General features: G+C 40.2%; 1 protein-coding gene across 2 annotated transcripts in view; it reads right to left on the bottom strand.

Annotated features, from left to right (window-relative positions):
• LOC112153355 (A disintegrin and metalloproteinase with thrombospondin motifs 2) overlaps positions 1-14,828 on the bottom strand; it is a 125,250-nt gene that overhangs the window by 8,619 nt on the left and 101,803 nt on the right. The window contains exons 5-20 of one of the 2 annotated variants that reach the window (XM_024283521.2): positions 10,084-10,167; positions 8,500-8,656; positions 7,776-7,881; positions 7,433-7,576; positions 6,558-6,690; positions 5,854-5,883; positions 4,212-4,325; positions 3,958-4,103; positions 3,366-3,526; positions 2,160-2,293; positions 1,960-2,083; positions 1,617-1,697; positions 1,371-1,534; positions 969-1,261; positions 679-886; positions 179-308 (exon numbers count right to left, since the gene is read on the bottom strand). In XM_024283521.2, the coding sequence (XP_024139289.1) occupies positions 179-308; positions 679-886; positions 969-1,261; positions 1,371-1,534; positions 1,617-1,697; positions 1,960-2,083; positions 2,160-2,293; positions 3,366-3,526; positions 3,958-4,103; positions 4,212-4,325; positions 5,854-5,883; positions 6,558-6,690; positions 7,433-7,576; positions 7,776-7,881; positions 8,500-8,656; positions 10,084-10,167 (2,209 nt within the window). The remainder of the gene's footprint in view (positions 1-178; positions 309-678; positions 887-968; positions 1,262-1,370; positions 1,535-1,616; positions 1,698-1,959; positions 2,084-2,159; positions 2,294-3,365; positions 3,527-3,957; positions 4,104-4,211; positions 4,326-5,853; positions 5,884-6,557; positions 6,691-7,432; positions 7,577-7,775; positions 7,882-8,499; positions 8,657-10,083; positions 10,168-14,828) is intronic. The other variant, XM_024283522.2, reaches the window with a different exon arrangement.

The following is a 14,828-nucleotide window of genomic DNA, read 5'->3' as shown; positions in this document are numbered from 1 at the left end:
GGCATCGAGAATCTTTAATATTAGCTACCACCTCCAAATTTTGCTGATAAACTTGCATTGAGGTTGCTGCAATGTAGCATATTAGGATATGTGAATGTAGACTTTAACATGCTAATGCTGGTCTGAAAATTATTTTTCATGAAAGTTACTTCTCAAATGGAATTGGCTCAACACTTACTGGGACATGGATCCAGGCGACAAACTCGTATGGTGTCCGGTCTACTGTCCAGGCACAAACCGATGGTGTTGTCCCTGGTGTGGCACAGCGCCTGCCTCTGCTGGGTCCCGTTACCGCAACTCACTGAGCACTGCAAAAACAATAGGTACATTTTAAAACATGAGTTATTTATATAACCCCTACATATAATTCTGTCAACTAAAGGCCACAGCACCAGATATTTTCTAGAGGAGGTGGCTACAGACATCAACATCCGTAACCAGAAGTCTTCTATAATGTCCCCACATATCACTCGAGAAAAACTTTATTTTAACTGATGACCTTAACAATTATGGTTTTTCCTATTTCAAACTGTCATAAAAGTTTTTTTTCTACAATTCTGGGTTAGGATTATGGTAATTTGTATAATTCCCACTTCCTTTCAATAATGTCAGAGACCATCTTGTCTGCAGCAGGTTCCTCAATATTTTTGCTGCTGAAGTCCAATCAATTCAGCGCACCTGAGACCATGGACCCACTCTCCATTGTGTGGGGCAGGGATATCGGTTGCAGGGCCTCCGAGCTTCGGGGCGGTCGTCATTGCAGTGTTTGTTATGGATGGAGCGCGTCGTGTTGTCTTCGGCAGGCTGGACGCAGCTGACGGAGCGCATCTGCATCCCCGTCTTCCCGCAGGGTTTGCTGCAGTTCTGCCACTCTCCGGTCACCCAGCTGAAAGAAACCAGACGGAACCAAGACACGTTTGATACCCTTTTCCTTAATTGTTGCTGAAGACATATTCCTCAGGACTTACATAGGTGGGGGGCAGGGCTTCTGGTTGCAGTCTCTAATGTCTCCCCTTGGTTTCAGATTAGACTTGTTACAGAAGCTTTTATGAACCATTTTGCTGTCTACTTTTCTTCTGCAGCCATATCTCAGGTACTGCTTTCCTCCCCCACAGGGCTTGGAGCAGTAGGACCATCTCTTCGGTGCCCACTCATACGCACTGTCCTCTACTAACATGTTGTCCTGAATGGAGGAATCACTGTCCATATTCATCATGTACTTGTAAGACAAATTCACATCTTCATCCCCGTTTAATTTCATCTGCAAAAACAATTTGTGAGAAGCACAATTATTTACAGTTCCAGTTAAGGACAAAGAAATGTATTTATTAGGTATGAACCAAGTAAAAATAAAGTTCTTGATTGTTCACCATTATTAAAATTCCATGTCTGAGAGGTCCTGTGCTCTGAAGGCTTTCTTTGTCGTTGTCGTTATCATATTCCCACTCTACACCTTTCTCTATGACAGAGCAAGATTTTGCGTCGTCAGCGTCCCCGTTGAGGAAAAAAAGCCCAGACGCCACATTCTTTACAACTGCACACAGATGGAGAATAAAAACGGTTAAAAAAATGCGCATAGACTCATACAAATAACAGAAGCAGTTAGTGTCACATACCAAGAATGTGTGGTGTCGCTTTCAGTTCCTGAATCATGAGATGTCTCGCTCCTCTGGGGATTTCAAGAAGTTTGAGGAAACCTAAAACGAAACCCCAACAGGGTTTGTGCTTGTTAGCACCCACTTTATCAAAAAGAACAATCGTTTTGTGTCTTTACAGGTAACTTACAAAAACATAAAAAACAATGTTTAGCAAGAAAGATAAAAAAGATTAAAAAAGATTCCCAACTATCCTTTAGAGGGCAGTATAAAAATAATCTAAGGACACTGAAGCAGAGCTAAGTTTGCCATTTTCTTTTCTAAAATCACTGCTGAGACCAGCTCGATCATTGTGACTGTTTACCTTGTTTCTTTGCAGGTCGTGTGATTATGTCTTTAAAGGTTTTACAGGTGGAGCTGTCGCCTCCACACATCCCACACTTGTCCTCCTGCTTCGAAGAGCCAACCACGCCATCACAGCCCACTTTCTGCAAACGAGACCAGGAAAGACTCAGTTATCCTGAGGAGATCTAACACAGCTGTCTCAGTCTAAGCGCCCCTCACCTTACACTCGCCACGCACACACACACTGTGAGGGTCCTTGTACGAGCAGCGCGTGCCATCCAGGACTGCCTTCTGCATGAAGACCACATCTCGTGTCTCCTTGGACTGACAGTACAGTTGGCAGCGCTTGTTAGCTAGAAAGCAAACATAATAAATGTCATCAACATGGGTCGTTTAATTTCCACAACCAGCACTAGTTAATTGTTCCAAATGAAATCTCAACTTTTAGCTTGAGACTGCAATGGACTTCCAATCATGACAAATGGATGACGTCCTCCTTACTGAACTACAGTGCCAACATTTGGAAATCAATCATGAATGAGAACTGAATACACTTGGTTTGTACCTGGGCTGGAATTATATGACACCAAGTCTTTCATGTATCAGAATAGAGTGAAAGAAATAGCCTTGGCCAAGATTCACAAGATGTTTTACACCAAGCCTCTTCTAACTGCAGGTACATATCCTAGTTTTGGACAATCCTGTGTGCACACCGTATGCTAAAAGCAGATTCAAGAAACTGTATTCAGCAGATTCCTCAGCACGACACATGCTTAGTGTGAGCCTATGTGTGTTCCTCTTCACTGCTTACACTTATTTTCAGAAGTGAACCACACACATTTTATCTACAACAACACCTACATGTAATTCTGCTCCTGTAAAAGCACACATATGAGCCCTGAAGAGCTTGCATACGTTTTCATGCATCTGGTCACTGACATTTTCAAGCTTTGACACCTGCAGAAAGGTGGCAGACACACCACGAAACCTTTACTTTATAAAGGGAAAACACTGACAAGTTAAAGTGAGACAGCAGACTATTAATATAAGGTTCCTGTTTTCAGCCATCTGAATGAAACCTCTTACGCTGTGATATGACAGCTCATACGATCGGTGTTATGCATTCATTGCTGAGAGGAGAGCTGCAGAGAGAGAATCAGTGACGTGCAGTCAGGGGAGACAGGTGAGGCACAAAATATAGCTTAAAAAAATCAAAGGAACTGAATAAACTTTTTTTTAAAAATTGTATCCCATTTTATTTAGTTTTAGTTTAAGATGATTATTTTGTAGATAGGAAGTTTGACTCATATGTATTGTAATGTGTTTATTTAACAGTTTTTTTTCCCATTTTTATTAATTTGACTTGTCTCCTTTGTTGTTTGTTTACATATATTTCTTTTTCCAGCTTACATTGACCATACTTACACTCTTTGTGTTCATAAGGCAGCCAGTTGTGCTTGTCACTGTGGTCCCAGGCTTGGCACTGCTCTTCTCTTATGTCACTGTAGATGTCTTCACACTCTTCTGTGTTGCACATCTGGAATTGAAAAGTTGCTCCCACACAGGTTCGCCCTCCGTTTGCTGGTCTGGGAAAGATCAGAGCAAAATAAATGCATTTTCTACACACAAAAAGGTTGTCATCTCTAATATTGACTTTTTTAGACCACTTGGTTTTAAGGAAAATGGGCGCTGGGTGAACAACCAGCAGGTTCTAGACTTAAAAGTAGTAGATACGACACTTAGAAAGCAGAATAATGCATTACTTTTAAAATTCAATTCCCCTTTAGACTTGTTTAGTATAACTGCATGTCTATCAAAGCAAGTGTTAATGTTTTTATCCTTTTTTTCTATACAGTATGCATGGATTTCCATTAGACTTTTATTTTGAAAGTTTCAGAGACAATATAAAGAGGAAAAACAAGGTGGAAATACACATCATTAAAGCCAGGATTTAAACAAAAAAGACTCAAAAAGAGGACACAAATATAAATATTTACATAAGTGTGCACCTTCATACCTTGGATTGTCACAGGTGCGTGTACGAAACTGTACCCCTCCACCACAGGTGCGTGAACATTGTCCAAATTCGCTCCACAAGCCCCAGTTTCCATCTTGCCTCATGATGTCAGGAGTCAACCAGACACATTTACCTTTAAAGCAGTGCTTTAACACACCAACAATGCACGGTAACGTTAGCATTTGGAAACAAAAACACGAACCAAAGGACTTTGCTTTCACATTCTGTTATTTTACAAAGCTGCGTTTCAATACCTTTCCACTTCCACACATGGTTCCATCAATGGGTGGGCCTTTTTTGGTCTTGCAGAAGAATGGATTGTCTGGGTGGCTGCACCACAGCTGCTTACATGGATCAAAAGTTCGATACTGTGGAGCACAAAGAAAAGGCTCCTTACCAGTCAGAAGTCGGAAAACCAGCTTTTAACGTACAACAGGTAATGGTAGAAGGCTGCGATGATATTAAAAAGAAACAAATACAATGAACAAAAGCAACGATGGGAAATAGTACATTAACATTTCATGGTCACAGTAGTATACCGGACGATAAAAACACCAAACCTGTACTGAGCCACTGCACTGTACACTGTGCGTCACTGAGAAAACAAACAGCCATTCATGCAAACACAGCCGACATATGATACAGAGATTAACATAGTGGTTTATTTGCACCATGAGGGAGGTCAGAGGGCAAGTGGTCTACTTTCACAGTTGTGTAAAATGCTTTTGGACACCCCAAGAGAATGACATTCTTCTCCTTGTCAGACAGGACACAGAGAAGAAACCACAAAAGCAGATGAGATTCTGAAAGACAAGCACTTCTCCCTCCCTTTCAAAGACTTCTCTGCCCAAATGACCCCGAGGAACCTTTAAGGCTCAGGAAGGGAGTCACAATCAAGCTACGTTCACACTGGCCTCCGCAACACACGTTCAAGCAATTGCTTCCAGTGAAAAGTCTATGAAACACGAATATATGGATGTTTCGGGCTTTCGTGTTCAAAACTCTTGTGTTTCCTCGTATCTATGCAAGTTTCATGACCATTTTCAGGCTCTATTACAAAACACTCAGCTGGAAATTAAAACAGGTCCAATTTTGACCAATCAGGTGCACAAATTTGGTAGTGACAAATAGATGGAGTCCCTCTTAATTCACAAAACTGCCAACCGTTTGAAAATTAATTATGGAGGACAAATTAATAGTTGCCCAGATGCCAAGTCTTTCGCATATCGGAATAGAGCTGTCAAAGAGAAAGCCTAGTGAAAGATTGACAAGATTTGCTTCAACATTTCCTATCAAGCCTCGTATAACTGTGGGTGGCGGACATGCGTGAGTATAAGCTAGCGACAGTGCAGTATGAATAGTATATTCAACTCACATGCTCAAGAACAGGCTTTTAACACGTTCTTAAACACATGTCACATGCCCAGTGTGAACGTAGTATCAGGTGATTGGACTGTGGTAGGTAATCCAACGTACATCAGCCTGAAGGATCCTAAAAGCTGATGGGTACAATGGGAAAACACCTCTATTTTGGCAATAACATAAAATAATGGTAAAGATGTCAGTCCAACCTCTTCCACTTGTCGTGGTCTGGAAAGTTCCAATGTAACAAGGCTCCTCCTGCCAGTGCCTCAGTGGTTTAACACTGGGAGGGTTGAGGGTAAGGGGCTAACAAACAATTCCAGCACTGAAGATTTCTGAGGCAGTTTTTCGTCTGAGCATTTTAGAATCCTGCAGACCATTATCCAAATTAAGACAATGAGTAGAACAGGAGGGTGGGTGGGGTGGGAGGAGTACAGCAAAAAGCAACAACAACACTTGAAGGGACAAAAAAGAAAACCTGATAGGATCAATGATGGGCCACATATTTTCTTCCTGGAGCTTGGATTACCTTACCTGTGTTCCTGCCTGGCCCGCCTTTTGTAGCTGAGGGGAATGAGTTTGACAAGAGAATAGAGGGTAATCTAGCAATCTGTGCAAAGCCTTAAAAAATGTAAAAAATGAAAAAAAAAAATATTCAAGCGATAGCTTTGCAGCAGTGTGCTGCAGTGGCTTCACAATCACAGAGAAATGTGATTTTGACTGCGGGGAGAGCGAAGATGCAAAGACGTGATGCAGCAGGGACTAACTTGTCTACAGTGTGCATGTGTTCATACAATTCTTGTGTACTTAAATAAATTGTAGCTTTAAGGTAACTGGATAAAAATCACAAAACAAAAAAAAATTACTTAAAAAAATAAATCAGGAAAATAAACGGCTTACAAAACAGATTTACCTGCTTTTAAGCAAGATGTCACATCCCACCAGAGGCCGGGAGAAGAAACACAAGACATCACAAGAACATGAATAGCTGTGTGTCTTTTGTCTGTCTGATTTAAATCTGAGATTTGGGTTCGGAGCATGAGAAAAGTCACATTCAGTTCAAGGAAAACCCTTAACTACACAAAGATTTTTAAAGCAGTTCTGCCTAAATCTCATGGATTTCTTGGGGAATTTTATTAGATCTAAAAAAAATGGCGAAGCAAAACCCAAAGAGTTCAAGAAAGCTTGTGTTGTCAGTGAGGTAGATAAAGAGTAGAAAGATCGCCAGCATCACTTACCGCTGTGCACATTGTGTAGCCAACGCCAAAGTCAAAGCGACACTGTTCATTCATGGAGTAGTGCAAACCGGGAAGTTGAGGCAGTGAAGGCCAGTTGTGGTCAAACGGGTCATCACGAAGACAGTCATACGAACTGAAAAAGTAAAGATACATATTTTTATTTTTATGCATTCAAGACCAGGCCTGTGTATCTATAAGATCCCCTCGGAAACAATGAGTTTGTGTTTAAAGTTCAGTCTAATTTTTTTTTTAATTTTTTTTTTTTTACCAATCCTAAAAAGCGAGTCCAGGTGTTAAAAATGTATAGTTGTACAGCATAAATATGCACTTATGTGCATCAGATTTAGTGGAAAATTGAGCAAAAAATGGTTTATAACAATGTCTTGAATGAGCGTTCAATACTGGTGCTGACGGCTTGCAATTTTGTTTTGAATATTCTTGATTTTTTTTCTCAGACAAGGTCCATACATCCAGAGCCAGAACTTGATGAGCTTTTCAACACCATGATCCTACTTCTGCTGTGTTTTACTGTAGATAGGAAAGCTGTCAAATTTTGATTATTTTATCTAAGAATAAAAAATGTAAATAATCAAATGATCCATAAACTATTTTAGGTGTCTTGTTTCACTCCAATTCTGCTTAAATTGATTACAAATTTTAATAATGTTTTTACTTGATTTAATAATAATAATAAATGTCAATCATCAGTTCTAGATATACGGCTTTATGGCGATTTTAACACATTTCTAGTGTCACTGGAATCCCTCTTTCAACTCTGGCTTCCTTATCCACAAACTACAAACACGTTTTACATCCTGACTGGAAACACTGTGGTTCCTTTTTTGTGAATGCAATGGTGTTTGAGCGTTTCTCACTGAAGGTAGCGTCCCAGCTCCTGCTTGCTACAAATGGACCAATGAAAGCGGTGGAAGGCGGCTTGGACCAGAGGAGCCATGATGCTGCCCATGTGCACCTCATCTCCACAGCGGTTCCCCTGACCATCGTGCTCCATCCCCAGCCTGCAACAAACCCAACCGACAAACCAAAAACACTCAGTTCAGCATCAAATGGAAATCTGGTGTGAAGGCAGCAAAGACCCGCCCCCTTTCACTGAGAGATTGATCACTTGGCTAAAACTGTAAGGAATTGACACCACCTCTGAAGAGACTCCTTTATTGACTTCTTAGTGCCGACAGGCTTCAACAAATGAGCACTTACACATGTCCAGTCTCGTGCGCCACCACAAAAGCAGAGGAAAACCCATCCTCGTGGTTCAAAGTGCAGCTCCTCACTGGGTGGCACATCCCCGTCACTGGAGCGTAACCTGAGCAACCAGGAGTGGACATGCAAAATCAGGGACTTGTGCAGAAAAGCTCAAAAAGAGAAGCATTTATTAGTTAGTGGTCAGAATTAAGATAAATACAATCTTATACGTCTATTTCTTCAATTGAATGCAGACTTTGAGGTTAAAAGTGTCTGTTCTTTAACGGAGTCACACAGTAGATTGTTTGCTGGAACTAAAACAAATCATTTTGCTTAACTACCCAATTCCGCAGTTTTTATGTTCAATTCTACAAATCCACCAACTCTCCTATTAGAATAGATATTAAAGCGTGCTTTCTAATCTTAATCCAAGACTTCACCTCCACCTCGCCAATCCTTAGTTCCATGAGTGTTTGTCTGTCCTGTACTGCCTTAGATTGTGGAGCTGTGGCTTTTCTGTATATTGATTTCCTGCTGCTGATGGCTGCGCCCAAGGGCAGATGAAGGACTTCTGCATAGCTAGGCCACTGCCTTTCGAGGCCTCTCCCCTGAGCCTGACAGTTTGCCTGTCCTCCCCTGCACTGAAAAACCACCAAAGCCACAGCTCTGGAGCTCCACCAAGAAAAGGAGCAAAGACAATACTTTTTTTTTTAAATAATGAGAACATATTCTTTAATACCCTGCATGCCAGTGGGGCCAAATTCCTGTCTTGTGAGAAAAATGGCGTGATCGTGATACTCAGCATCCCCCGTGTCCTGCTTCTGCTGCAGAAAGGCCCAGCGACACACGTTCTCCAGACTCTGAGAGGGGTTCCCCAGCTCAATCAAACTCATGGACTGAAACAAACAGATAAAAAAAGACAAATTAAAAAAAGAAAAAAGAAAAAAAAAGTAGACAGACTGGTAATTCTCATTTCAGTTGTTTGCACAATATTCCTTTAAACCCTGTAGGGGGCGGTGTCACTGTATTTTTCCATCGGGGTTGTGGGATGCTGCAAGCTGTCTGGGTGCATATCACACTTTATCACCTACACAAACAGATACGGTCTCAGACAGATGCACAAAAATAATCACCGCTCTTTAAATAAATACTTTCACTAATGAATGCAACCCGGAATAAAGCATAGGCTTTTAATGAGCCATGAACAGAATGGAAAAGACAAGTCCAAAACATCGACCATTGAATCTATGATCTAACACCTCTGCAAACAACTAGATGCCTACAATTCTTTCCATTCAACTTGTCATTTTTTATCCTAAAAATCCTTGATTATCCCTACTTTATTCTTCATACTGTTCTGATTTTTTTCAAGTCTTTATATGGATATATTCGGTGTGTAATAAATGCATTCGGCTGTTGCACACATGATGGGAGTGGAACTCTGCGTGAATCCTCGGCTCTATCGGTCGCCTTTCGTGCAGGTTAATTTTAATGATTCCACAGACCGCCGTGTGTAAATGTTGAGCTGGACTGTGTGTGCCGAGTGTGGGCGTGTGAGCACGTCTGCATTCAGGGTCACACAGCCGATCTCCAGGATGTCTGGGCGCAGCTCTGTTGCCACGGTAATTGGGAATGATGGACAGTCGGGCTTTGGCTGAAGCTGCATAAGGGCCGGCCCAGAATGATCAATGTTGTGTGGAGTGTGTGTGTGCGTTTCCAGAGTTCCCCATGGATTGTAGAGATGGCTGAAGCAGCACGAGCCCGACACAGCACACCTATCCTGCAATAAAATCTTTCACATCATCCAGCAGGGTAATCCCAGCCTTCCCCTGTTCTTATCATATCATTCTTTCCTGCTTTCATCACAGACTTCCAGATAGAGTTACAGTCATAAGGGGAAAGATATTGATGAGGAGGGCTGTAATTGATTGTTTATCTTCATCTGGACTTCCATGATTTTTTTGCGTCAACATGCGGGGAAGAACCTGATTGCATAACGGGCAGAGTTTCTCTTTGCTTTGGTGCTGAACTGTGCAGGCTTGCCACTTGGAAACAGTCCCCTGGGAAGCTGCAAGCTTTTAGTTGCTCTTTTGCTCAGCCCACTGGAATAACGGGCTCCGAGCACCAGCGTGTGCTGTTGATCGTGTGTTTCTATGTGTTTGTTTATGAGTCTTGCGTGCTCGGGTTAGCCGGTGGGTCTAAGAGCGATCGCAGCAGAATCTTAGCACGGTGGAAAGTGCTGACGGAGCGACGGGGGGTTGAGATTTCAGGGGCTTCCGGTCAGTCGGCTTTTAAGCGGTACCTGTGTCTTTTTAAGCCTTACCTTGCCGTAGCCCAGCATGATTATCCGGACCAACACCACGTTGATTTTTGCTCCCAAAGATTCGTCATGATAGATCTCATTTACCTGATGGGAAAAGAAAAATCACATAGAAATGTATTAATATATATAAATATATATAACAGTTTGATTTTTGCCATACTTGTTTCAAATAATAACTTTGAAAAAATCACATGTTTCTTCTTTCAGTTTATCTGACAATCACATACTTGTGTTTTCCAGGTGTACAGTGGTAAACTATTTGATTTCATCTAATTGTTCTAAAACACATCTTCCATGGTCAGATTATTAGTTCTGTGTTGAGGATTTTAAGAAAAAGTTACAATTTTACAGCAACCGGAGGATTTTTATCTAAAAGTTGATATCAGTCAATGACCGCCCGAGCGGATTTCGAGCTCCCGCGGTGACAGTACAGTGACAGGCGTGGACGGTGTATTACAAAGTTGTGTGACAACTGAGGGCGGATTCCTGGCTGGCAGCAGCTCTGACTGGATGGTGTGTAAATGTCTCCGTCTACATCAAGGGGCACCGGCTGCCCAGTAGCCCGCGGATATATAAAAAGTGGACCATTCTGCCAACCTGGCGTCCGCCTGACTGCCACCGTCTACATTCATGGGCAATGATTAAACAAAAAAAAAATCCTGATATTCTGATGTTAACGTCTACAAAACAATGTTAAACTTTTTTTAAAAATAAAAAAGTAGTAAAAAAATTACCGAACTTTTATAGATTTTTATGAAAAGTGACAAAAATATGAGTCAAGAGTTGGAGTGAAGCTTCCCTTAAGCACCGCTCATAAAAGATGAGAAGGAACTTAAGGATGCTAAGGCGAGTGCTAGGAACTCAATTTCCCATTAGTGGCAGATGAAAAGGAGATGAGGACGATGCAAAGCACAAAACACATGTAAGCAAAGAAACAGGGTAATGAGTGACAGAGGGGGGGTTGCAGAGCGCTCAGACAGGAACACGCGAGCACATGCACGCAGACACACAGAAACCAAAGAGAGCGAGTAGTGAAGTGGCATGGAAGTTGAGTCCCGCTGTCCTCAGTGGCTGTATTTGGTGCTTAATGAGGCAAAGGGATGCAGAGACAGACAGCTATAATGAGACAGCTGATGGACACACTGCAGAGAAAGACAAACGCAGACTGTACACAAAATCAGAGGAGTCAACTGCACAGACAAAGGTATGAGACACAAAGACTCAGAGGAACAGTATGAAGACGACAAGAAGGAATATTACGTTTTTGCAAAGAAAAAAAAAACTACTTTCCAACAAAATGTAAATTAAGACATTCTTTCCATTCTGGAAGTTAGTCGAGCAGAATTCGCTGGTTAACCACAAGCTATCTGGAACAAATAACTTCATTACATCAGTGTGTACACATCTGTAAAGAGCTAAAGTGTTTCCAACATGTTAACATTCTAAAAAAAAAAAAAGATTTATTAGCATTGCATCGTCCAAATGTACTCCTCATTATGTGTCTTTCTTTGCTGCACAATCTACTCTCAGCTACTGTCTTACTGACACAAGTTTCTCACTTACTAATAAAAGTAATAAAGTTTTCTTAACATCTTATTTTATTTGTGTGCTGGTGTTTCTGTTTAATGCACTGAACATTGAAAAGGGTAATAACTAAAGTCTGTGTTGTCTGGCTTTAAGGCAAAATGATAGTCTGAAGATGCTTTCTTAAATGTAATAGGGCACAACAATTTATTTCGTTTTTTCAGAGCAACTTTTCCAGAAAAAAAGTAAAAAAAATAATCATAAATAGTAAACTATATGTTATATATTTTTTGGAGTGTAAGTTGTGTAAGTTTAAGTTTTGTAAGAGTACGTTTTTTGCATAGTTTGGCCAGGAGTGCGACCTATACTCAGGAGCAACTTATACTCCAAAACATACGGAACTTACGGTGGTTAATTAACCATAGAGCACTATCGCTGGGTGATTTTCACCCAAGCCAAAGTATTTACATGATTTTAAATATATTACATTATTCTGAGTGTCAGGGGTCCCTGGGTAAAGTATTACACGTCCCAGGAATGGGTGGACCAAAGACCAAGTCTCCAGTATCATTATTTAGTATTTTTCTGTTCTCAAATTCCCAATTTTTCTGTCATTTTCAAGCATGTTTTTAGGATATTCTTATGCTTATATTTTCAATTTTCTTACACAAGCCACAGTTGAAAATAAAATAAATATGTGTTGTCATTTTTTGATCTATTTTTTATAACAATACTTTTTATTGGGTAAACTATATCGCTTTACGGTCACAATTCACCCATGCACACACACACTGATGGTGGCAGAGCTGTCATGCAAGGCTGGTAGGACCTCACTGTTTTTCCTAAGGACTCTCTGAGGAGAAACAGAACTTAATAATCCGATCAGAGGTTGACCACTTTACCTCTGAGTCACACACACAAAGAATGAGCAGCAAATGCCTCAAAATATATGTGTTACAACAATTAGTTTGATTTCTGCAATAACCAGGGAGAAAAATATACGAGAAGTTAACCCTTCGACACCAGAACCAGGAAAAACATGTGAATTACAACAACACCTTAACCATTTGTGCACCTAATGTATTTCAAATTGATTCTGATTGCTAAGAAAAAGCATATTTGTGCTGATTTGCAATGCTTTAGAGTAGTAAAGCATAAAATTGTCCTTACCTTCTTGACCAGGTGTGTTTTAACCAATAAGATGCTACCATGGTTGATTAGGGGGAAAACATGCAGGACCTGGACCCCCGAGGCCTGCAGTTTTCCACATGTCATAAACTAAACAGAAACTCATGCAGATTTTCCTGGAGTCAACCAAGACTTAACATTTGCTTCATTTTTTTGTTTTTTAAAGAACTTTTTTATCTATGTCTTTCATTTTTTTTATTCACACGACTAAACAAAATTTGATTTTACTTGCATGTTCTGAAATAAAATCTAACCCTTTAAATGCTTCAATAATCAACTTCTGCACAAGTGATGAAAGTGAGTTCTATAGGACATAAAAAGTGAGTTTGAGATCAGGCCGAATCCCATGAGCTAAAAATGTGTTTGTCAGAGGGTAAGGCAAGGTCACTTGTACTTTTAATCTGCGCAAGTCTCATATGTGGGTTGGCAGCCACCTTTGGCATCACAGTTAAATACATTCTTAACACTGCAGTTTGCTTAACAATAGATGTGTGACATATAGAAAAACATTCCCAGAAAAGGTTCATTAAAGATAATATTTGAGATTTAAGCACACAAATTAGAAATGGCTCCTAATTCACCATGATTTGAGTTAAGAAGAACTCAGAGCTACAATTTTATGATTACTTTTCTTTATATATGTCCTTCATTATGAGAAAAATGCCACAAGAACATGTTAAAAAAAACAAAATTGGAGTAGGTTTTTCATTGTGACACTTGTATTTAACAAGAGGTTTATATTTCCTTGGACTATCTCCTTCCCACATATGTTCTAGATTTTTTTACTGTATTTTTCTGAGGCTCCAGTAGCCTTGGCACTACAAAGACGAGCCGGAACCATCTGCACCTCCTCTGTGACCTTTTACACAAATGATAGCTGTAATACTATACAGGCACTAAAGATGCTGATGAAATTACGATAATGTACCAAAAGGGGGAATCAAAATTAAACAAGTGTTCTCTCACTCTCTCACTCACACACACACACACCATCATTTTCAGCAACAACTATTAATATACACTGAGAAAGTAATTAACACTTTGTGACACCCATCTAAAGGTCTCTTATAATGGTGGGAAAGATGCGTAGGCAGACAAATCACCACAAGTAACAAAGTCCCCCAACATGATGTGGTGCAAAGAAATATTACAGCATTGCGGCTGCAGTACACCACACATTTAACACAGGATCTTCACGTTGACTCTTGTTTCACAAGATTAGGTAGACTGTCAGCTCTATGGAAAAGTGTTGTAATGATGTGGGTTACATGAGTAAGCTGGCACTGATTGGGTAAATGGACAAGCAACAACAGAGATGCACAAAATAATCCTGCTAGAATCTGTCAGAATTCAACCCCATGAACCTATAATCTGTCAGCTTTCACTAGATGATCGTTTCCATATGATCATACCAGAGGATGATCGGATCAATTTGAGACCAGAATTTCATATTTGGGCACACATGATCATTACAGTTGACTTTAGGCAACATGGGGTTTAAATTAAATTCTAAAAAAAATCTCTAATAAAAAAGTGAGAAATTGTAGTACCGCATTCTTAAGAGAGTTTTGAGTAAGTTATAGATAGATCTCCTTCAGTGTTGGGATATTTAAATACTGTCAAACATCATATGTGCTGCTCCAGGGGCAAAACTTTGACTTCCTCCATGAAGCCGCTTGAAAATGAAATCAGATTGAGCAAAGTTAGATCACTTAGTCACCGGGTTACTTGTTTTGCAAGTATGTTATCCCCCATTCTTCATAATGATTTGATGTAGGTTTTCTTTTTTTGTTTGCTTACTAAGTGATTTGAGATTTTATTTTGAAATGTTCCTTTTAAATGAGGATGTGGCCTCTTGATACAGACACTAATACTTTGAAAGTATCATTTATAATTTAATAATAACTAACATGAAACTTGAAAAAAAAAACGGTTCTTAAAGTTGGCTCAGTGGAAACAATTGACTGTATAAGGGAACAGGACTGAGCAAGTGTGACATCACCCATAGAAAATGGTTCACTTTTGGCTCCAAT

The sequence above is a fragment of the Oryzias melastigma genome, linkage group LG10, assembly GCF_002922805.2.
Source record: "Oryzias melastigma strain HK-1 linkage group LG10, ASM292280v2, whole genome shotgun sequence".
Taxonomy (NCBI): Eukaryota; Metazoa; Chordata; class Actinopteri; order Beloniformes; family Adrianichthyidae; genus Oryzias; species Oryzias melastigma.
The sequence above is the reverse complement of the archived record's forward strand: the minus strand, read 5'-3'. Positions and strand labels throughout refer to the sequence as shown.